Source organism: Amblyomma mixtum, chromosome 3 (assembly GCF_055824585.1).
Source record: "Amblyomma mixtum isolate Tamu chromosome 3, ASM5582458v1, whole genome shotgun sequence".
NCBI lineage: Eukaryota > Metazoa > Arthropoda > Arachnida > Ixodida > Ixodidae > Amblyomma > Amblyomma mixtum.
The window spans coordinates 397,405,872-397,430,633 of NC_143014.1; the positions used below are offsets into that span (position 1 = coordinate 397,405,872).

Genomic DNA, 24,762 nt, shown 5'->3' on the forward strand with positions numbered 1-24,762 from the left:
CAGCACTAACATCTGGTTATTGCAAATAGAAAAGCGCAATAAGTAAGGAGCCCATGAGAGTATTTCCCACATGCGTCCTTGATTTGCGCATTAATTTTCAGATTGTGTCACCGCAACCCGCCCAGACAGCCAAACTGGTTGTCTATGCCATCTCTTTTAATGTATTGACATTCCTAAATTAAAACAGCTACCCCAGCCTTAATCGATACGGTTACAGGGTTACAATAACATTGTAAGGTTTGCTTTAGCTTGGTTTATGAGGTTTAACGTCTCAAAGGGACGCTGTAGTGAAGGGCTCCGGGTAATTTCGACAACCTGAGGTTATTTAAGTTCATTTACATCGCACAGTACACGGGTCTCTAGCATTTCATCTCGATCAAAATGCGACCACCGCGGTCGGGTTTGAACCCGCGTCCTGTGGGTCAGCAGCCGAGCACCATAACCGCTGAGCCACCATGGCGACAGATATTGTAAGGGTAACCGCTGCCGTGGTTATAGTGCATAGTGTGCACATGCACATCTTTATATGGGACGTGCTAGTGTCCACTAGCATGTTGAAGAGAACGGGCGAAATGAAGAAAGCAGAGCAAATATCGTGCCGGTGCCGTCACTCTATGTCTCACATCACAGCCATGGTGGAATCATAAACGGAGAAATAAAAAATTAAGATATAAAGAAAATAAGCAGCTACAATAAACTACTCAGACCAGTACAAAAAAGAAAAAGCTGAGCTTATCAGCGTTTATGAACATGTATTTCTAAAGTCAAGTGTTCCCATGCCCATGCAAAAAAAAAAAAAACTTTGCAGCCGTAGGGGCAACACCGTTTCCATGATTTATGCAACAGGTCTCTCGTCTTGAAACATCCAAAGTAGTATGAAGGACATTTAATAAGAAATATGCGTGGAAGAATGACTACTTTAATCGAATTGCCAAATAATCTAATCATGAAGGTTTGGCCACTGTGAGAAGGAATCTAGCAAAATGGCCGTTAAGAGTACCCCAATGCGCCACAATTCTTCGAAAAGTAACTTCGGGGAAGGACATGAGCACTTTCTTACTTTTAATGGAGCTTATACGACAGAAGTGGTGTGTTTTTACTAAATGTCGCAAAAGTCAGATGTGCATCGTAATGTACACGGGCTCAGAGGAGGATATACTATCTGTGCCGCACACTCAAAAGAGGTGGGCTAAAAAACAACAAATTTGGTAAAGTAGTCATGAAGAAAGAACTCAAAAGAAGAGCAAATTTATCTTGTTATTAGATGTGTTAACAAGAGCAGTTGCAGTCCAATCGATGAAAATCATTGAAAAGAGAATTCTTGTGTATGTGAACCAATTTATTTAAAATAACAAAATATATGACATTTGGCTCAGCTCCCGAAATCAGAGGCTTGTTCAGGTTTTAGAGTGATAAACGCACATGATAGTTTTAGTGTCCTTATTTATCAATGGATAAACGATATGTATTAAACTATAATAAGGCAAAGCGCACCATAATTCATCCCGGTACGAGTGGAAACGAGGGAACGAGACAAGTGACACCTTAATTGTACCCTGAATTTTGAAAAAAATATTTGGATGTAAACGAGGGGACTTACTTTTCCTTCGAGGCAAGATGAGAACAGCCAATGTATACTTTTAACATTAGGAGAGCTGGAAGAGATGCCAGGTCCGGAAGGCAAGAGCATGCCAGGAGCGCTTTTCTTTCTGATTTTAGTAACTACTTGCCTAGCGCTGCTTCTCTTCCAATAAAATTATTCGCCGACCACTACATCATCAAAAATAAGATAAAATCTCTTAGTAAATAAATTAATTTTCTATACAGCCTTGAAATCATTGTTAAATGGTATGACGACTGGCAAACGGTAATCAACCCCACCAGATCTGTCCCTATGTCCACTACTAGAAAAAAGTACCTAGCAGTTTTCTTGCTGTATACATGGCGCCATGCTTGGAAGGGCAAATGAACAAAGATAGTTGAGTTTATTTAATATAAGAGATACGAGATGGAAGAGACACGTAGTCGAAATATGTAAGAGGTTAATAAGGCGCTATAGAGTATGAGACGCAATTTACTGAGCACAACCCCTGAAATTAAAAACTTGGCTTAAATATCACTGGTGTTACCTATTAAACGCTACATGAAAACTCTCTTGGATCCTTATACAGATATGACAACGTCGCAAATTGGAGGCGGTCCAATGGTTAGCCTCTCGATTTACTTTTAGCGACGGTCGTCACCTGCCACCAAGATCACCTGTCCTTGTAACGTCGTCAAAACCTGTTAACCCTGGCAGGTGGCAGTTAATCAATTACTCGTCGCAAGAGGTTGCTCGGGAAAAGAAACCTGGGTCTCTCAAGTGCCACCGGCGGCTGTGTTTGATGCAGCTACCTGCCGGTGGCAGTGGCGCATCACTCAAATGCTCCACCGCTGCGCCAGTAGTGGTATGACGACTCCCCGCGATCTGTGAACGTAAAATATAGAATGGCCAGTTTGGCATGTATGGGCATGTAAGCAGAACCTAGGCGACAGAGAAGGAGTACTCGCTCGGGAGGGATCGCTAACGCTATCACATTGTACTCTTAAGTTTAGGTTGAGCGTTATGTGATGGCGACACAAAAAACAGTGTCCGTACCCGCAAAGTAATATGAAAAGAGGACCTCAGGCCGCTATGAGACCCATTAACGCTATCGCCTCATACACTTAAGGTGGAGGTGTAGTGTCCCCTCAAATTTTTTTGCTGTTGCTTGTTTCCTCTTTTCATAACACTCTTGCAGACACCCTTCAATAGAGCTTACAGTATTAAACAAACAAACAAATATATAAGATATCGCATGTGGCTGGCTCAACAAAAAGCGGGTAGAATCTTAGGTTTCCGCGGTGACAATGACCTAGTTAATCAGCTTTGCTGCACATTCAACAAATATGGCTCTAAAGTAGATGTAAATGAAGCAGCGTAAACTGCTTTTTTATTTTGGTACCATAGCTACAAAATGCCTAATACGGTTATTAACGTCAACAGACCGAGCGACTTTGAATCTCATGTAATTTAAGTCAACGCACCTGCCTACGTCGCTGCGGAGAAGCACAGCGAAGAAATCAGAACAAATTATAAAACAGCGCTACGTTAACTAAATACCGCCTAATATCACTCATCATCACTTCATGCGAACTCGTGGAAAATAATCTCCAACTGCATGACTGACTTCCTATATAAATAAATCATTATCTCCCCTTTCTACTACGGTTTTCGCAAAGTTCCGTCAACAACCAAACGACAAGTTCCAAGAATTCATTCCTTTTCCTTTGCTCACGTCACTTCCATAAGCAGAAGTTATGTTCCAAGACACATGAGAATAATTTGACAGGGTAGCATATTCCAAGATGTTAGCCGAAAATTCCCTCCATTACACTTACAAAATCTTGTTTCAGGCCCTCCGTCCGGTAGATAGAAAACAGACTAAATTTTGAAAAAGTGAGACTGTTCTGGCTTCTAAGCTTCCCTGAAACTTTGTAAAAATGCCCTATCATCCAATTATACTCCTTAAATTTACTGAAAAATGTGTATTCTGTTGTTTTGGGTTATATGGCACATGGGCAACTAAGGTCACCATGCGCCAAACGCACCCTGAGGAATGATAAATTCACCGAATGCAATAGCACTGGCGTATTCGAGTCTATTATTCAAGCTTAATGAGCTCTGCTTCCATCGAACAGAGCTTAAATGCAGAACGTCATATCTGGAGGCGTAGCAGCAACCCGTCGATTTCGAACGCTATCATTAGACGTTCTCTTTGGAAACTCTGGTGTGCCGCAGGGCAGTGTCCTGGGTCCTGTTGTTTTTTTTAATTTATGTAAACGACTTGACCATCTATACACATAAATGTATGTGTTTTCATTTACTTACAGATGACTGCTTGCTGTTCTATCTTATTACCAGTATAAATGATCAAGTTGTGCTTAATGAAAGTGAATGCTATTTTTAATTGGTATGACCTCCAGAATTTGAAACTTAATCTTGGTATAACTGTCATACACGCATCACAAAAAATAAGATATTTTCTTTAAAAAAAAAACCACCAATGAGACGCCGATATGTCACTCTTTCAAATGTTTCGTCGTAATAATTATCAATCACTTGAGCTGGTCCACAAATATTAACAATATCTGCGCAGCTGCACGTTGCCAGTTCGGTCAAATTAGACACAGGCTGAAGTAGTGCGCCTCTATTATGAAGCTGCTTGCATATTTTAATGCGAAAGCATTTCTAGGCTGTCGCCGTGGTTCGTGTCGCCAAAAGATGTGCGCAGCAGTTGTGAAATTCTCATAAGAGGTAACGTCAAACGAGTGGTTTTAATTGAAAGAGTGCAATGTGAGGAGAATGTCGCAAAAAGAATTATGTCGATAGGATGATTAGTTAATTAATTAGAGCCAAAAATGTTCACAAAGTGGGCGGAGCTAGGACAGTGGGCGGAGCTAGGGCAAAGCGTGGTGGTGGTGGTAGTGGTTTACTTAAAAATAAAAAAGTGAAGCAAAAGAGTTTTTGATTCATATTGCAGCGAAGAAGCACACATACACAGAGAAGGAACACGCAAAAAAAAAACACGGACGAACGCTGCCCTGTTGAAGCAGCGTTCGTGCGTGTTTTTTCGTGTTATTTTTTGCGTGTTTTTTTGCGTGTTTTTTTTTGCGCGTTCCTTCTCTGTGTGTGTGTGCTTCTTCGCTGCAATATGAATCAAGAATGTTACCAACCTGCCGAAAAACGTGCTTTACTCAAACAAAAGAGTGTTGCCGGCCGCGGCAATTGCTATCTAATATCTTAAGCACCCGAGCTGCAGCCGGCGGAAATGAAAGGGAAAGGGAGAGGTTAGTGAGGAGAAGTATAGAGGGGAGCGACAGCAAGGAAGGACAGGGGAGAGCTTTGTACACCAAATCTGAAAAATCGGAAGTGTGGGCGGAGCCAACGCGTGGCGCCAAAATTTGAAAACCCCAAATGGGTTCTTAGAATTACAAACACCTCCCTTAGAATCCTTAACGCAACCAAATTCTCACCAAATTATTCCGAATTGATATGGGTCCCAGCCCATTCGGGGAATCCGGGGAACGAGGCAGCCCACAATAAAGCCCGAGGTTTCGTCGACCGGGCAGTGGATGAGTCTGGCTCCCTGAATTTCACGAAGGACTCCATGATCACATATCATGATCTCACCAATCATTTTAAACTAGAGAGGAGAATTTTCCCCCCTCCAGACAAAAGACTTACTAAAGAACAAGAGGTTACGTGGCGTCGTCTACAGACGAGATCGATACGCACCCCATCACTCCTCGCGCACATTTATCCAGATCTTTACAACCCAAACTGCAAACACTGTGGCCAACGTGCTACCTACGATCACATCCTGTGGGACTGCAAAATAGAGCCACCTCCGGGTGATCTAGTTACAGCTCCTTCTCTCGAGCGGTGGGAGACCGTGCTGGCTAGCTCTGACCCCAGAACGCAAGTTTTGGCGGTGGAGTGGGCTGACAAAGTCGTCGAGGGCTATGTACCCTCGACCACTTAACGCGACCTCTTGCCAAGCTCTTCCCGGCGAATAAAATGTTTTACAATCATAAAACGAGGGAATAATCAGAGTTAATGAAAATCCAATCAATAAATTAATTATGGATGAATCAAAAGACACAAGCAGTGAATACGATTGAGCATCTAATTGGTCCTCAATTATTAATTGGATTGATTGATTAATTAGATTAATTAATTAGAACGATTATGTAAGTGTGTGTAGATCAACCAATCAATCATCGATCGTGTAAGCAATCGATAACTAATCAATCGAAAACAATTAACGTTCAATGAGTGTACTAATAACCATAATTGTAATAATGTAATTGGAAACATGGTGCTGATGAATCTACGCAGTTAATATGGAGCGGGTGACGTAACGTCATGACGGCATAGCTTTAGGATAAAGTGACGTCACCAGGCGGCAAAGGAGCGTGCCCGCCGTATCGCCTCTGTGCGCCGCGGCTCCAAGGGGGTTGCCATGGAGACGACTAGTGCGCATGCGCGCCTCTTTGGATCGGACCACCGTGACGTCAGCAGTGGCGTGATGTGGCGACGTGAGGAGAAAAAAGAGAGGCTGAGAGGGGCAAAGAGGGACGAGGAGGCGTCAGTACTTTCGCATTCCTCCAATGCGAGTTACCGGAGGGATCTCTAACGCTTTCGTTAATCTGGTGTCATTTACAATACGCCTACAAAGGTTGGAGTCCTTGCGCTCAGAAAGATAGTAATGAGCTCAAGCAAATGCAGTCATCAGCAGCACGCTTCATACTTAATTCCAACAATAGACGTCATTCCCCGTCTGGAATAATTCTAAATAATAGCAAAGTCTTTAGAGCCTCGGAGAAACAAAGCCAAGATAAACTTCCCCTCGTACTGTGCCATTGTCAGTTCCGTCGTAATTCTCCAATGTACTTGAAGCCTCCACCATCTATTGTCACAAGGTATTACAATTCTCATAAATTATCTGGTATCTGCCCACCCATAAACAACTTTAAATATTCATTATTTACTAGCGCTATGGCCGAATAGAATAACACACCCTATGTGTTTGCAGCCAAAGGTGTGCTTTCTGTGTTTGAACGTCTCTTTGACGAATAGCATTCTTTGCTCAATTATCGAATCTCGTTTTCCGTTTTCACATTTTTTGTGTTCTGTTCATCACTGGTACTAAACCTCTACACTTAGAATTGTGTAATGCTGGTTTACTGTATAGTACCCCACCCCTGTTTCGGCCTTTATAACCTGCGCATTGAATAAATGAATAAATAATAAAGTAATACATTGAGTTATTGTACTGTGAAAGTATACCTTTAAGTCGCAGTGTCATGGATTGTTTTTCATTTATTATTGATTTAAGTTTTCATTTATTCTATTATTTCGAGAAAGCACGCTGCAGGGCAAACCCTCAGCTCGTGAAGCCACATGTTTGAGCGGTGCTTGAGCACGCTGCGATTGCTAATAAAAAGAAAGCATTGTCATCATCTACTTATAAGGCAATGATGGAATGACTATGAGGAAATGTTGGCGATATTTTAATTCCATGACAGGCGAAACAAAGGCCCTAGTATAAACGCTTCAGCAAAAAAATATTGGTATTATCACTTATATAAAAAGCGAAAAAAAAGGCCTCAAGAACAACCCTTGAGGGAAGCAAAATTTAATCTTTCTTCCACCTGATCTTTTATAACCAAGCAGCATGTATTCCATTCTGCAAGTGCGTTGGCAGTAGTTTAAAACTGTTGCAAGAGTTTCCTAAAGATATCATAATTGTAGAAGAAGTTATGAGGTTGAACTGAATAAATGTTTTGGAAAATTTCAGAAATATTTTGAAGTTAAGATGCAAATTAGTTCGCTAAGTATGAGTTTGGAGAGTTTTATTTCAAACAATGCTCTCTGGGTGGATTTGTGAGGTAAATCTATACTACTGACTAATATTGACGCCTTTGGGGTGAATACAGTCAGTGAGCCGCCTGGAAATTATGTGCTGTGCATAGGAGAAGACAGAGCCAGTCTTATTTAAGAAAATACTTATCTGCGTTCTGTTTTTTTCTTATATCATGGTGACACAGTGGCTTTATTTTTTCAGAAATTTCCTCTGAGAAGTAATTCACTACAAATAAAAGTAAGGACAGAAGTAATAAACGTACCAGCAGGGTGTGTACCGCATTCAGCCATACAGTGTTCGCGATGCGAGCCTGCTGTAGAAGTTATAAGAATGATCTTGTTTTCTCACGCCGGTGATGCAAATATTGAACTACGGCATGGCAATATGAAACAGATTACACCCAATGTATCTGATACTGTAAGATTATGAGAAGTAGAAGCGATTACAATTAATCAGTCGACATTAGTTTTGAGAGCGAGTGAAACGACCTTCTAATGCCTTCTAGTGAGCTGAAATTGAGAAGTTTTCTTTTTTGGTTGGTTGGTTTTTGGGGTTCAAAGTCCCAAAGCGACTAAGGCTATGAGAGACGCTTTTCTTTTTTGCTTTCTAGAAGTTTTTATATACTGACAGAATGCTGTAGGTTTGCGCATAGATCCATATTTTAGGCGCCAAAGGAATCGGCTTGCCTGTTATATGCATATATATATTGGAATTTCTTGTGTTCTCCGAGCTGTTCTTGATTATGTGCTTCCAAAAACTGCACGAAAACCAGCTCTTTTGGATAATGTTTGAGAAAGTCAGTAGTGATCCACCGTTTTTTGGCGTAGATATATATTCTACCTTTTACTACTGGAAATACACATTTAACATTTTCAATTGATTGTTCAGTAATATCGTGCACAACAGAGTGCTCTACTGTTTCCACTTCATAATCCCAGTGGTTTTAGAAATTAATAAAGCTTAGCAGTGCCGTTTAATTTGGTTTTTCCAGGTGTGCACGATGACTAATTTTGTTGCTACTAAAAATATTCAAAAGAGGTGAAAAAATCACTAATTCCTTACCAAAAACTTAGCATAATCATATCTGTCAAGGAATTTGCGAAAGATACATCAAGTCACGTTTCTTTCATGTAGCTTGTTTGAGAGCGGAAGTCAAAATGTTTTCGGATTTACAGGGCGTAGAATTTTTTCAATTACTGTTTTCTGTACTGGCTTAGTACCGATAACGTCGATGTATCAGTATGTATAAGACCAAGTACCTTAACGTGTCGTATGTTCTGGTTTCCTGACTGTGCCTACCGCTTCCTCATTGTTACCTATTTTGACTTGTAGAACATTAGGTGTTATTGCCATGAGAAGACCGTAGGTAACAATTGCAACTACAATACCCTTTAATGGACAGTCATTTGACATCTACTGTAGGCTTTTTGTACAGAAGTTTAGCAAACTAAGTATTTTTGAAAAGACAGCTTAATCAATCCAACTTTTTGATGCTTGAATGCTATCTAAGACTTATCAAATTTCTGTAAAGAATTACCACATCACGCAGGCAGCTTAGCACTTGAGGGCACCACTCGGCTTTGGAATGTAGCAACGCCTTTCGGCGCGCGATACCGACTGCACTGATAATAAATTGTGCTTGACCTTTCATACTGGCTGCTTACTTACTTGCACCGTGGTATAGCGGAACAACACGCAACGATGAATCCGCCTACATGGCCACCCTCGGCAACACTCCACAGGTGGCTGATGACGGCGTGCAGCCTCGTCTCTTCTCACAATGGAGTGATTTTGGGGGCGTTTTACAAATTCTTATTTTAAAAACTGCGAGAGATACGTCAGTTCGGTGTGTGCCGGTGGATTCCACAGCAAGGCAGGCATTTCGTACGCGCCAGAGCTCAGTAATTCGACTACTAACTACATAAACTTAACTAATCAACTGCTCAATTTTTATTTTAGGAGACAAGACATTATTGCGGAGTTGAAGGATGTCAACATAGGAGGTGAGCCCAGTTTTTAAGTTTTCGATATCAGCAATGTGGTTCGAAATATTGAGCGTCAATATTACGCATTTCAGAGCCTGTTCATTTGGCCTTCTTGCTTTCGATATTTATAAAGTGATGTCGCCGCTCGTAGTATCGTCGCCGAAATCACATTAGATGCTTGTGCGTCATAAAACACGCAAACAGCGCCTCTGTTTCCTCTACTAGAAATGATAGCAGTGCCTTTTATAAATGAGCAACAAGGAAAAGCCAACTCAACGGGCTTTCAAGGGCTTATTCTTGCAGTTCGATACTCCGAACAACATTGTCTAGAAAGGATATTTAAAAACTCGGCTGGCCTTCAGTATTGAAAGCCTTTAATTTCGCTATGTAATCTTGGCTCTTAAAATTAAAAATAAACAATCACGATTTGTTAACTTTAGGTAATTAATCCTAGAATCTTAAGCTATATCGCGTACATAATGTCTGCTCCGCTGTAAAAGCCACCTCCGCAGGCAGCACCGACATATCTCTCACAGGTTTCAAGGTAAGGATCTGTAGCCGTTAAAAAAAAAAAAAGTCACCCTCTGCGCGCATCCTGCGATAGGGTCTGTAGGTCTCTACTGCTGCTCCCGTACTCCAGAGCTTTCTTTATGATGACGTACTTTTGAGAAAGGCGGTGATACTACATATACAAACACCACGTGTTCTCTTAGCAGCCTTCGCCAAGAATTTTAAAGCAGTAGGAGTCGCGGCAGGAGTAGTTATTGCGAATGTGTCGCCTGGGAGCCGTATTGTGTCTGCTCTGTTTTCTCTTACATTTTCACTCCTTCCCTCCTGACGCGGTTATGGCGGCCGCCCAGAGTGAGAAAGCCTCCCTTTACAGGCTTCACTCAGTGCTGGTCGATACCGCGGCAATAGAAAAGCTTCTGTCGGGGACCACTCCCGAGCAAAGCTAGCGCTCACGTCAAGCACATGGAGTTAAGAAACTTGAAGGTAGTCCATAAGTTTGTACTCGTCTATTGAACACATAAACTAAGCATAGCTGAGCTAGAAATTCTCAAACAGTTATCGTCAAGACGAATACACCAGTCTGGAAGCCTTTTTCTTCAACAAACTTTTGTGAGGACTGAGGCATTCAAGCACTGTTTTTTCCCGCGGACCGTGTCCGTCTGGAGCACTCCACCCAGGGCCATTTTTCACTCCTCTAGTTTTAGTAACGCTCTTGAAATGCATTTGCTGGAGTGATTCAGTATTGTATCTTTTTGTTTGCATTACTTATTGCAACCCCTTGAACTGTCTTTTCTTGTGCCATTCTTTGTTTACATGATTTTATTACGCCCCCCCCCCCCTGCATGGGCCATAAATGCCGGCCTGCAGCATTTATAAATAATATAATAAATAAATAAATATGCACCACCCTATTGAAGAGTTCCACGGTACGCTCCACTTGATTTAGTGTCAAGTACAGTATAAAGTACCACAATCAGGATGAATGGGATTTTAACAACCTATTTAGTATGGAGCGGAAGAAGTTTTTCTGAAAGTGTGTCACGTGCTCATTGCATCGCAAGTCAAGCGGAATGATTGGCAACAAGGGGTATAATGGGGTGGGGTGGTGAAGTTCATCATCATCATCATCATCAGCCTGACTACACCCCCTGAAGGGCAAAGGCCTCTCCCATGTCTCTCCAATTAAACCTGTCCTTTGTCAGTTGCCTCCACTGTATCTTCGCAAACTTCTTAATCTCATCCGCCCACCTAACTTTCTGCCGTCCCCTGCTACGTTTGCTTCCTCTTGGAATCCACTCCGTTACCCTTAAGGACCAGCGGTTATCTTGCCTTCGCATTACATGCCCTGCCCAAGCCCATTTCTTCCTCTTGATTTCAACTAAGGTGTCATTAACCCGCGTTTGTTCCCTCACCCACTCCGCCCTCTTCCTATCTCTTAACGTTACACCAATTATTTTCCTTTCCATAGCTCGCTGCGTTGTTCTTAATTTAAGCTGAACCCTCTTTGTTAGCCTCTACGTTTCTGCCCCATAGGTGAGTACCGGTAGGATACAGCTGTTGTATACTTTTCTCTTCAGGGATATTGGTAAGCTACCATTCATGATCTGAGAGAACTTGTCAAATGCGCTCCACCCCATTCTTATTCTTCTAGTTATTTCCCTCTCATGATCCGGATCTGCGGTCACTACCTGCCTTAAGTAGACATATTCTCTTACTACTTCCAGCACCTCGCTACCAATTGTGAACTGCTGTTCCCTTGCTAGGCTGTTGAACATTACTTTGGTTTTCTGCATGTTAATTCTTAGCCCCACTGTTCTGCTCTGCCTGTCTAACTGATTGATCATGCTTTGCAGTTCTTGTCCTGAGTGGCTTAGCAAGGCAATGTCATCAGCGAATCGAAAATTACTCAGGTATTCTCTATTGACTCTTATCCCCAACTGTTCCCATTCCAGTCCCCGGAATACCTCCTGTCAGCAGGCAGTGAAGAGCATTGGCGAGATCGTGTCTCCCTGCCTGACACCTTTCCGTATTTGAATTTTATTGCTGACTTTATGGAGAACTATAGTAGCTGTGCAATCGTTACAAATATCTTCCAATATTTTCACATAACACTCTTCAACATCGCAGCAAAGCAGCGAATAAGCGAGAGGCTACAAAAATTCCGGAAGCACAAAGCACCGTTTGTGTGTGTTCTTCCGTCAATTTCTCGTGCCTGGTTTAGGCGCTACCGAACCTAACAATCCTGGAGAAAAGCATATTTTAGACAGAAACCATGTACGTACGCAACTTTTTCATATAATGTAAGATTTTACTATGATAATCAATATATCCGCTGATCACCCAATGGGAGCCTTGAATTTTTTTTAATTAATGCTTTTGCTATCGTCAAAAACGTTCCCCATTGGTTTTTTATGGCCGTCTTAATTTTTCCATGCGATCGATGGATGCAGTTTAAAAGAAAGATTTTGCTGTGCGTCGGAAGAATGGAGCATTACCTTCAATATTTCTATAATAGTACATCACAGTTATAAAGTTTTCAAAATTTCTGCCCGAGAATGTTGGACAGGTTTGCCATGATGAAAATGATTTCCACTAGGTATTCGAGCAATGTTCGCCTCGCTAGAACCTTGCGCTTAAGTTGATCAGGTAAATCTAAGTGACGCTTCTTTTGACTCATACCCAGACATTCTGGACAAGCAAACTGTTTTCAACTGGAAGTTGTTCCTAAACGCAATTTTATCACATATCGGAAGACTGCACCATAGCGATCAATATATCCGCAGATCTCTTCGTCAGGACGCTTGTGCTTTTTCTTAATACTCGTGACAGCGCAGGACAAATACGAGGTCTGTTAGAAAAGTATCCGACCTTTGGCCGGAGAAAAAACACTGGCATAACGGGAGCGTTGGAAACCTAATCCTCTTCAAAGCAGTCTCCTTGGGACTCCACACACTTCTCCCAGCAGTGCTGCCTTTGTTGGAAGTATTCCGAAAAGGCCCTTTTCGGAATGGAGTTTAGCTCAGCTGTCGTTGCAGCCACAGTGTCCTCTCTTGTCTGAAATGGCATTCCTTTCAATGGCTTCTTGATTTTGGGAAACAGCCACAAGTCGCAGGGGGCCATGTCAGGAGAGTAAGGAGTCTGCTGAACTACAAAAGTTTGGTTTTTCCCCCAAAAAGTCTGAATCAAGTGCGAGGAATGTGCAAGACCATTGTCGTGATGGATGCACCAATTTGCTGTTGACCTCAGTTCCGGTCTCTTGCGCCACACAGCATCACGTAGGCGACGGAAGACATCCCTGTAGTACTCTTTGGTCATTGCTTGACCCTGTGGGGTGCGTACTTGTGGTGTGCCACACAACGGGAGTAAAAAAAAAGCAGTCAGCATCACTTTGACGCTGCTGCGCATTTGGCAGGCCTTCTTTGGTCTTGGTGACGTGGAATGCTTCCACTGTGACGACTGGGATTTGGTTTCCGGGTCGTACCCGTACACCCAAGACTCGTCACCAGTTATTATGGTGTTGATGAAGTCGGGGTCACTGTTTGTGGAATCCAGCATCTCGTGTGAGACTTCAACACGAAGCTGCTTTTGCTCCATCGTGAGCAGCTTCGGCACGAATTTCGCCGCAACTCTCTCCATGGCCAAATCTTCGGTGATAATGGAATGTGCAGAAATATTGGTGATGTCCACCTCTTCCGCAATTTCTCGCATAGTCACACGACGGTCCCGCATCCCCGCAGCGTTCACTTCGGCAATGACCTGGTCATTTCGGCATGCTGATGGCCGACCGGAGCGTGGCTCGCTCTCCACCGATGTGCGGCCGTCTTTAAACCAGTTGTACCACTGCTTAATCTGTGTGCTGCTCATAGCATCGTCACCGAAAGGCGTCTGATTATTCCGAATGGTTTCGATTTGGTTGTCACCCAGTTTCTGGCAAAATTTGATGCTGTAGCGCTGCTCCTGTCACTCCGAGATTTTCCTTGCAATAAAAAACCGACGAGAGCACTGCGCACTCCCTCACTCAAACGCTGCGTCCCAGCCACTGACGCTATCGGCACGCGGGAAAAAATTCGTGCATGCGCACGAAGGCTCAAGGTCAGCTTATGCAAGCGCGCTTGCTTCATATCCATCAGGTGTTCGCAAAAAAAAATAAGGTCGGATATTTTTCTAACAGACCTCGTATTAGAAGCAAGCTTTTCCTGCTCTTCGAAAGATTAGTTCATTCCCATCAATATATTCATCAGAATATCCCGCAGAGTAATGTCAAAAATGCACTCGGTTGGTTTTCTAATGCAATATTAACTACCCAGCATGAACAGAGGACAGACTTCAAAAACAAGATTTGGCTAGGGATGGGATAATACCCTACAATATCCCACAGCTGCCGCGAAAGTAGAAGGGATGCTTAAGAAACCTGGACTTGCATAGCAATAAAGAACAATTTTTCTGGATAAACGGCTATCAGCCCCTTTTCACACCAAATTTGCACGCAAATCACCCAATTATTTAACGCTCCTTGTAGGCAAAGAAACCTTTTCTAAATATACATACAGTTCTATCAATATCCTTGAGTATTGCGTTATTAAAATGAGCAAAAAGAACTGATTGGGACCAGCACCGTGCTCTGTGGCGCCGTGGTTAGATTTGGTTTATGGGGCTTAACGTCCCAAAGTAGCCGTGGCTATGAGGGACGCCGTATTGCAGGGCTTGAGATAATTCCGACCACCTGGGTTCTTTAACGTGCACTGAAATCGCACAGTACACGGGCCTCTAGAATTTCGCCTCCATCAAAATGCGACCGCCGCGGCTGGGATCGAACCCGCAGCAGATCGAACCACGGGGGGCGGGAGCTTATCTTGCTGCTGTTCAGCAGCATTTTCTGTCATCTCCCCATGTTTTGTAAAAGAAACATGAAATAAACTGCATTTGTATTGTATTGTATTGTATTGTATTGTATTGTATTGTATTGTATTGTATTGTATTGTATTGTATTGTATTTTGGGTCAGCATCCGAGCGTCATAACCATTGAGTGACCACGGCCGCAACTCTGGAACCATAAATAACATATCAGGCAGATATGACCAGCAGTGTGAAAAATAGGGAAGCTGTTGCCGCCCTTGCTAAAAAAGCTTTCATCCAGTTAGTGATAGTAATCAACTACTCTACTGCACTCAGAAGAGCAAGTTGCTGGGCTAGTTGGTGCTTTTGCATCGTGGTGGAGCAGCGCAAAGGACGGGTCACAAGAAACAAGGAAGGACAGCGCCTGTGTACGTCCTTCCTTGTTTCTTGTGTCCCATCCTTTGCGCTGGTCCACCACGATGCCACGATACTCTACTGCTTCAGACGTCATGCAATTAAGAATGGGACATTTATGGATGGCGTCAAATAAATCAAGAAATGACAATTTAGATTCGCTATTTTGTCTATCGGTAATGAAAGGTCAGGGATGGATTCGATTATCTGGTTTGTCGTCGAAAAAGGTTTTGTGAAGTCAAGTTGGTTAGCAGCGATTAGGGTTTTGCTTTCAGAAAACATTGCAGTTTGCTTCTGTCGTGTCCGGTCGCTGTGTTGAATGCAGCGAAAGACGCACACGGTACTTTTAGACTTCGTTTATTTAAAGCTGAAGAGGGTGCGACCAGCGTCGACCGAGGCAGGAGCCGAACTGGCCGCCCGAAGAAAGGAGGGAGCTGAGAAGCGTCCACGGGAGGGAGTGGCTTCCCAGAACAGGAGGAGGGTGCGGGGGCGCACCGTGGGGGGGCATCTGGTGACAGCGTGCGACGAGGGGCAAGCGGTCGTTAGGAGGAGGATTGAGTGGTCGTTAGGAGGAGGATGCGAACTGTCGTTAGGAGGGGAATGCGAGTGGTCGTTAGGAGGGGGCGCACACACACAAAAGCAATAAGGGGACACAACACTTCCTTCCCCCTTAGAAAGTTGCCTGGTATCGTGCAGGGGGTCGGCGCTCACGCGTGGAGGCGCGCTGGCTTTGTGCGCTCGGGGGAGAAACACTTGTAGGCTGGCTGTTGTTCGCTGTGTCTCCTAGGTCTGTCCTGGGCGAAGTCTCTTCTTCCGGGAAAAGGTGCCAGGCTATGTGGGAAGATGGTGCACGTGTTCTCTCCGCTGGCGGACAGCTCTCAGACGGCGTCGTAAATCTACGCAGCTGGTTGAGATGTCGGCGTGCTACTGTGCCATGTATGTTGACGAGCCAAGAGCGCAGGCCTATGCGTCTGACAATTGTAGCTTCCTCCCAGCGTGGCTTTTTCAGAAACTGTCGGGCGAGGACGCGCTGCCCCTCATTAAGCGTGCCGCATCCGGTCGCTGTGTTGAATGCAGCGAAAGACGCACACGGTACTTTTAGACTTCGTTTATTTAAAGCTGAAGAGGGTGCGACCAGCGTCGACCGAGGCAGGAGCCGAACTGGCCGCCCGAAGAAAGGAGGGAGCTGAGAAGCGTCCACGGGAGGGAGTGGCTTCCCAGAACAGGAGGAGGGTGCGGGGGCGCACCGTGGGGGGGCATCTGGTGACAGCGTGCGACGAGGGGCAAGCGGTCGTTAGGAGGAGGATTGAGTGGTCGTTAGGAGGAGGATGCGAACTGTCGTTAGGAGGGGAATGCGAGTGGTCGTTAGGAGGGGGCGCACACACACAAAAGCAATAAGGGGACACAACACTTCCTTCCCCCTTAGAAAGTTGCCTGGTATCGTGCAGGGGGTCGGCGCTCACGCGTGGAGGCGCGCTGGCTTTGTGCGCTCGGGGGAGAAACACTTGTAGGCTGGCTGTTGTTCGCTGTGTCTCCTAGGTCTGTCCTGGGCGAAGTCTCTTCTTCCGGGAAAAGGTGCCAGGCTATGTGGGAAGATGGTGCACGTGTTCTCTCCGCTGGCGGACAGCTCTCAGACGGCGTCGTAAATCTACGCAGCTGGTTGAGATGTCGGCGTGCTACTGTGCCATGTATGTTGACGAGCCAAGAGCGCAGGCCTATGCGTCTGACAATTGTAGCTTCCTCCCAGCGTGGCTTTTTCAGAAACTGTCGGGCGAGGACGCGCTGCCCCTCATTAAGCGTGCCGCAGCGCGGAATTGCTTTTTCTTCCCGGAACGTCTCTGCCTTTGGCTCGGGGAGGATGGCTGTGAGCTGGGTTCGCATTTCACGCTCGAACATCATTTTCGAGGGGGTCTCGCCTGTTGTGCTCTGAACCGTCGTGTGCTGCTTGAAGAGAAAGCGCGCAAGGCGGCGCTGCAGCGAGCCTGTCTGATCTCTTTCAAGGGCGCGTTTTAGCTCGGCTACGTAGCGCTCGGCTTGTCCGTTTGTCGCTGGGTGGTAGGGGGCCGATGTAACTGATGAGATCCCGTTGTCGCGATAAAACTTGAGGATCTCCGCAGACACAAACGGTGTTCCGTTGTCCGACACTACCTTGCGCGGCAGGCCGAACGTTGCAAATAGTGATCGGAGGTTGTCAATGACTGCTGCCGAAGTCGTCTGTCCCATTTGCCTTATCTCAAGCCACTTTGTGTAGGCATCTACGACCACAAGGAAAGTGCAGCCCTCAATTGGTCCTGCAAAATCAATGTGCAGTGTGTGCCATGGTGTGTCTGGCTTTTCCCATTCTGGGACAGGAGCTTTCGGCGGGGCGCTCCGGCTGCTCTGGCAAGGCTTGCATTCTCGCACCACTGTTTCGATGTCGTTGTCAATGCCAGGCCACCACATGTAGCTTCTGGCACACTTTTTCATTGCAACGATGCCCCGATGTCCGGCGTGGATGAGAGACATAGCTTGTGCGCGTAGTTCTCTCGGAATCACAACTCGGGACCCAAATATGATGCAGCCGCGATGGGTGCTCAACTCTGTAGCTCGCCTGCGGTAAGCGTCGAAGTTGTCCCCTTTGAGTTTATGCACGTTGCCTTGTTGAACAGCTGTGTAAACTAGCCGGAGAGCTGCGCACTTCTGCGTAGATGCTGCAACTGTGCCTGCTGTAAGCGGAGGTTCTGGCAGTGCTTCGAACATCAGAACGTCTCCTGGTGGAAATGGTTCGTCAACAGTTGCGTCTAGTGGCAGACGGCTTAGCGCATCGGCGTTTTGATGTTTACTGCATATCATCACGCCTAGTGGAGAAAACCAGTTTCTCCCTAGAAGGCTTGATCCTGTGCCCTTCACAACAAGCAGAGGTAGCGTATGGGTCTGGCCGTTGTAGTTAACCTGCACGTTGGCAGAGCCCAATAGTGGCAGATTCTGTCCTGACCACGTTCGCAGGTGCGTGTCGTCTTGTTGCAGGGCGGGTGCGTCAGATGGCCATGAAGTTCGGAACGTGTCCTCACTGATCAGAGTACAGGCTGCGCCGGAGTCCACCTCGAACTTAATCAGCTGGTGATGTACGCTTACTTCTGTAAAAATCTTCGGTCGCGTGCCGAGATTCATGGTGTTCAGGTCGTACAACACAGATGGTGTTGCTGATGTTGTTCCATGGAGATCAGATAGCGGCGTATTCTCTGAGGCGTTGACGCTGTGATTAGGCTGGGAAGGTGACTTTATCTTGGCAAGTCTCCGTTTCGTAATGCATGCTCTTTCGATATGCCCTCGCTTGTGGCAAAAATTACACGTGGCTGACTGGAATCGACATCCCTGGGGGTTGTGTTGGTCGTCACACAGCCAGCAGCGTTGTGTCTTTTTGACCGATTTTACAACAACAGAAGGCTTGCGCACCTGGTTGCTTGTCTGGTGTACCGGCTCGGTGTTCCGGCGAATCCCTCTCTGCTGGTGACCGGCGCTCTCCGCTCGAACGGCGATGTCGTAAGCTTTGCTGAATGTGAGGTCCTTCTCAGCGAACAGGCGCTGCTGCAGTGACTCGTCACTCAGTCCGCACACAAATCTGTCGCGTAACATCACGTCCAAGGGAAGCATGGTGGTGTTAGCAGAAGAAGCTGCGTCTCCCTCCTGCCCGGTAGCTGTTGTCGACAGCGTTCCAAAATTGCAGTCGGCAGCGAGCTTCTTGAGCGCGGCTACGTAGGCGCTCACAGTTTCTCCTCCCAGTTGATCTCGTCGTTGGAAGCGAGCCCGGCTGTAGACCTCGGATGGCCTTGGGTCGTAGTGCTTTTGCAGCGCTTTTACGATGTCGTCGTAAGACACTGCCGCTGGTGTGCTTGGCTGAATAAGGGGGCAGACAGTATCGTAGGTCTGCTCCCCGCACAGCGTCAGCAGGTTGGCCCTCTTCAAGGCTGGGTCTGTGATGTTGTTAGCTTCAAAGTAGAACTGAAGGCGTCCAACCCACGATGACCACGATGAGCCGTTGAACTCTGGTATCTGATTGGGAAACCCTCGCGTAGCCATGGCTTGTCAATAGCGTTGCGTAGCGCGGGTCGAATCCACTTTCTCGTCGCCACTGTCGTGTCCGGTCGCTGTGTTGAATGCAGCGAAAGACGCACACGGTACTTTTAGACTTCGTTTATTTAAAGCTGAAGAGGGTGCGACCAGCGTCGACCGAGGCAGGAGCCGAACTGGCCGCCCGAAGAAAGGAGGGAGCTGAGAAGCGTCCACGGGAGGGAGTGGCTTCCCAGAACAGGAGGAGGGTGCGGGGGCGCACCGTGGGGGGGCATCTGGTGACAGCGTGCGACGAGGGGCAAGCGGTCGTTAGGAGGAGGATTGAGTGGTCGTTAGGAGGAGGATGCGAACTGTCGTTAGGAGGGGAATGCGAGTGGTCGTTAGGAGGGGGCGCACACACACAAAAGCAATAAGGGGACACAACAGCTTCAAAATTAAATGTCTTGACGATTTGTGGGTCATACAGTATGCAAAATTAGTAGGCGTTTAAAGGCTTAGTTGGGCCACCTGATCATGGCCCTCCTCACCGCTTGTCATCCATGCACCTTTATTGCACAAGTTTAAGCGAAGCAGGGTTGAATCCATCAGATTATCAGTCCAGAATATTTTTCTCCCTAAATAATTTCCACGTGTCAGTGAGAGCTGTGAGCGCACTACTAACTGATGTGACTTCCTTTTCGTAAGAAAACTTGAGAAACCACGCTCGGCTGGCACAACTGAAGCAGCAATTTGGTTCCAGCGCGCCTACATCGTCTTGCTTGTTAACCTCTCGCTTTCTGCATTAGGTGCGTAGAAAAAGAACCTTAAGATTCTTCATGCACAGCGGATATGGGCCGCTTTGATGTTTTTCACCTAAAGATCGGAGATATTTTCTTTACTCTCGGCAAGTTTTGCCTGACAGAAGCTGCTGCTGGCAACAGCAGTTCTTAGTGCTTAGCGCCGGTTTCAGCTTTTGTGAAATATAAAGCCCAAGGGGAATGGCTTATGAGCCAAGCTGTGTGTCTCGCTGTGCTTCGCCAGCATTCCAACTATCCTGAAATTAAGAACAACTGTCGCCTTCACCCCTCTCAAGGTTAGCATGCTGCACCAGGAATGCTGCGAGAACTCCAATATATGGCTCCAAAGCAAACCCCTTGGCCTGCTTTCTTTCGACAAAAGCTGTACCTGTTGGGCGTTGTGTAGCGCGAATTAATGTGCGCTCGCAAATCACACGTGAATCGGCTGTGAACATGAATCAGCCAGGCCACATGGCGCGGAGTTGGATTACGCGTCACCTCTTGTCGCAGGACTGAAGCTCAGTTTTCATGGCGGCAAACTTTTGATCACCGCCTGAAAATACTCTACAGATTCCGTCATAGAAAAGCCATCTATTTTATCTGCTCTTGCATATCCGGCCCAAAGCCAGGCTTTTTGCCAATAAAATGGCGGAAACCCCGCCGAAGGTATTCGAAAAAGGATGAAAACGGGCTTCATCAGGTCCCGCTTTTACATTTGCAACAGCTAATTCTAAACTGTATCTCAGTATAGAAATCAACATAGCGCAGACCACAGAATAGAAAAAAAAATTGGCAGGAGAAAGTGAAAAAAATATTTAAAAACCCTAAGCACTCCTTTTTAGATTTCGTAGCCGTTTCGCTCGCTACCTTGCAGAAGAACGGTAAAAACACTGAGGTGGCAATGCTAGAGATACGTGCGATAAGAATCGATATGCGCTCGTCCCGCTGCCGTTAAACCCTTGTGGCCAGGAAGGCCAGCATGGGTGCACGTTTAAGTAAAGGAGCAAACCTCCTGCGCCCCGTGTGGAGAGCTTTAGCACCATCTTCTTTGCGCCAAAGGGACAAGTTGTCACTCGGGAGACAACACTTACTGAGGAGATGTACTGTACCATAGCCCTTCGGGAAAGCCTCTGCGATCTCCGAGTAGGTCAGGCAATAACAGTACCGCTACCAGAAACAAACAGCTCATACGCACAGGAGAGCTGTAGCTCGGACTCTCGTTTCGCTTTGCGAAAGTGCGCTATGCGAACGGCCCATTACTGTTCAGATATTTCTGATAGCTTTCACTGGCGATGCCGATCTCCCTGTTCCTGGCTCGAGAGACCTTTCTGTGAGATACAGACAGCAAGGTGATATATTTCTGCACTGGTTCAGAAAGGTAGCTGTGTATGGGAACTCGGTACATTTTCTAATAAACATGCGACAGCTACGCTACAGCTCCGTTTGCTTTCTAGCTACCACAAAAATTGCCATATGAGTGCTTTCGCAGCGCATGTTTCTTCAGCTTCCGAAATTACTGCCGCCAACACATGAATATTCGTTTTCTGTGCTCTAACCCATGTAATTGGACTACAATGAGCGCCACGACTGGCTCTGTTCTGTATGTTCTGGACGCATCCTCTTTTTGAGACTCACCGCGCATCTTGCGCCTTAGATTCTGCACTTTAACCTTTGGCAGACGCTTGTATTTAGTTGCTTAAATGAGGCTTGTGATGAAGGCATCAGCAAAAGACAAATTATCCAGTGCTGGACGGACGACGACCCAGTTGGGACGAAACAGAAAGCAAGTGGCATGCAGCCCGCTAGACAGGAAGTTATTTACCCCGCAGTGTTCGTCCGGAAGCAGACGCTGGGTGGGCACCGCTCCTGCTCTGCTTACACAGCGGAGTCACAAGACGCTCGCCCCAGGCGACAGCCCGAGGAACAGGGTGCAGTGCATCCGGGCGCGGAAGAGTAAATTTCAAGTAAAACTCGTTCTTGGTCTAGCCGGTGACATCTTCTCGGCTGCCAAGTTCAGCGCAACAAAATACGTTTGCTAGGGAGACACGCACAACAAGAGACTAATGACAACTACTTGGTGAAAGTCTTCTGTGGCCGTAGACATGTTACTTTATTTAATTTCGCATGCGCATGCTGTATGCATTAACGTACAAGTATCGGGAGAGATTTGCAGTCTTAAAGCGCGAACGACAAAAGACGTGAGAAAGAGACAGACTCGTCTTTGTCGTTCGGGCTCTGGCACTTTCGTTAATATGTACAGCCAGCAGGTCCCTGTTAAATAGCGAGATATTCTACGCTACAAACATGACTTTTCGATGAATTTGGTTCATTGATGCCATTTGTAGCTGCCCATTTGAAGCACGCAAAACCGCGACTCCGTTAGCAATACTCGAGAATTTCAAGCTCTCTTTCTATTGGTGACATTTTTTCTTAATGCGGAGTTTTCAGATGCATTCACGAGGAACACACGTTTGATCGTACTACGTTTTAAAAAAAGCAATGGCTTAAAGGCCATATCAGCTTAGTCCTGTATTTTTATGGATAATATTGAGTAAGCAGTCAAGTGCTACTCATAAAAGAAAAAAAAATGGCAGACACGCGCAGTACCAGTCAGGTTCCCTGCTGTATATGACGACGCCACGGCACTGACATGCTTGTGCACGCACTACTGAGTTGCGTCCACAAACACCCAGTCACAAAAACAAGCGACACAGGCAACGCAGATGAATGATTTCGCAGAGATGCAAAGAGCAGCAGAGATATTGCAACTGGAGGCCACAAAGTGATTTGCGCGTTTCCTGTAGGCTGCGTTAAGCACAGTTAAGGGAAAAAAGGGGGAGAGGCGGAACATGCGCATTAACAATACTTGGCAAACGTCGAAAAGTACAACTGATTTTAAGCGAGCTGCACTGCCGTTCGCAAAAGTGATCATTTTAGTGCTTGTCGATTGGTAGACTGAGCGCATCGAAGTAAGCACTGAGAGCGGTTGAGGTGATGATGCCAGGGTGCCACTGCTTTTGCGCCAAAGTTTGTAATGCAGACTGCACAAACCAATAAATCAGTGTGACGAGCGATTAGGACCCTCTTTCGAAGCCCTTCTGTCTACATTACTGGAATCTTCTTAGTTAACAGGTCCTTAGATAGAGAAGCGCTCGCTTAGCGCGATTTTGAAGACAAGAGTCTACAAAGCAGTCCAGCATTGATGTCAACTGGTACGAAGTGGGGTGCCCCGTCGAAATGGACATTTTTGCTGTGAGAAAGTTAAGAAGCGACGGCGGGTAAGCACTGGATGGGTCGAAACAAGTACTCACAATAGGTGGACTCCTCGAGTTCCTTGATCTCGTCCTTGGTGAGCTTGCTGGCCCGTTTGCCCATGATTCCGAAGAGGTGGCGGCCGTGTTCCATGGCACTATGGCGTCGGCATCAGACGGGGGTCGCTGTGAGCCGGTCCTCCGGCCTTCCCACCATCGGGCTTCGCCGCCTCTTCTTCCACACAGGCACCGGTACAGCAGTGGCGGCGCAAATTGGCTTGGCGACCACGGCGTGTCTCCGCCAGTCGTGACTCACTTCGCTTGGCTTAAGCTTCTCAGAAGGCCAGTGTGCGTCTCCTAAACGTAGAGCTTGTCTGAACGCTCAACTACGCGCCAAACAAAGACTAGTCCGTTGAACAGAATCTTGCAGTTGAGCACTTCGTTCGTTCTGTCCTACAATCACCAGCAACCAGAGAGCGGTGCGCCTCCTTCACCGCTGGCAGGGATGTCCCGAAGATGCCCAAGACAAGCAGCACTGCTTCGCGTAGCAGCACAATTATCGCGCAGCTCAGTGCTCGTTTTCTATTCAAATTCGAATGCGGTTTCACGCAAGCTCTACGGTGGATCACAGGCTTCTTGTTTCTAGATGTTCGAGCTCATAGGAAAGTTCTTGAGCCTTCCAGACACCCAGCTTGCCACAGATTCTCGCTGCCGCTTGCGTGCACAGCGCGTTCAAGCGCAAGGCGAGATAGGCGCAACAACTTTATGCGCAACGCTCCTGGCTGGCCGGCGCAGAAAACGACTTCCCGCCGTCCGCGTGCGCGTCCGGTGTTGCGGGCGCGGAGCGACCAGGTCCTGCGGGGAAGCGCTCGGGGGAGCTGCGTCGTAAGTTCGAGCGCCGTGCACGCCAGCGCAGAGCTACGGCCCAGTCTGACCTCAGGTCCGGAGCAGCACTTGGGGAAAAGCGCAGGGGAAGGGTGAAAAGGCGGAGAGAAGGGGGAAGCGGTACTGTCCCGTTGCCAAGGGCAACCACGCGCCGATCCCGACTTTCTTCCCTCCCTTTTACGCCCCTCTTAACTCCCCATTTTTCCCCTTCGCTCTCTGGATTGCCAGCGCCCTCTATTGCTCCTTCGTAGAATCATGGTCGCGTGCAGGGTGTCGAATTTTTATTCACTGACGCTCATATAGGTACGTACTGATTCCTGCAAGCTTTAGACCAGTGTCAACGGAGGAAACACTGATTGTAGCAAGGAGTACTTCACATTACTTGTTATCTGTGCCGTCAAATACGTTGCAGAGTCGCCTGCAAACTTGGGACGCTACTTGTTGAATTTGGTGATTACGAAAAAGAGCTTGATTAATTATTATTACCGACACTAATCCAGTCTGTGCGGAATAAATTCCTTCAAAATGCACTGCAAATGCGCTCATATATATCACCACAGGGGCGATAGGCCATCAAGGCAAGATTGTCAACATACCTACAAATCG

At 46.3% G+C, this 24,762-nt stretch overlaps 1 protein-coding gene across 1 annotated transcript in view; it reads right to left on the reverse strand.

The window, feature by feature from the left end:
- Nucleotides 1-24,188, reverse strand: part of LOC149357285 (frequenin-1-like) — a 410,602-nt gene extending 386,414 nt beyond the window's left edge. The window contains exon 1 of the mRNA XM_089584489.1: nucleotides 23,332-24,188. Within this exon, the coding sequence (XP_089440615.1) occupies nucleotides 23,332-23,425 (94 nt within the window). The 5' untranslated portion in view covers nucleotides 23,426-24,188. The remainder of the gene's footprint in view (nucleotides 1-23,331) is intronic.
- Nucleotides 24,189-24,762: the final 574 nt, after the last annotated feature.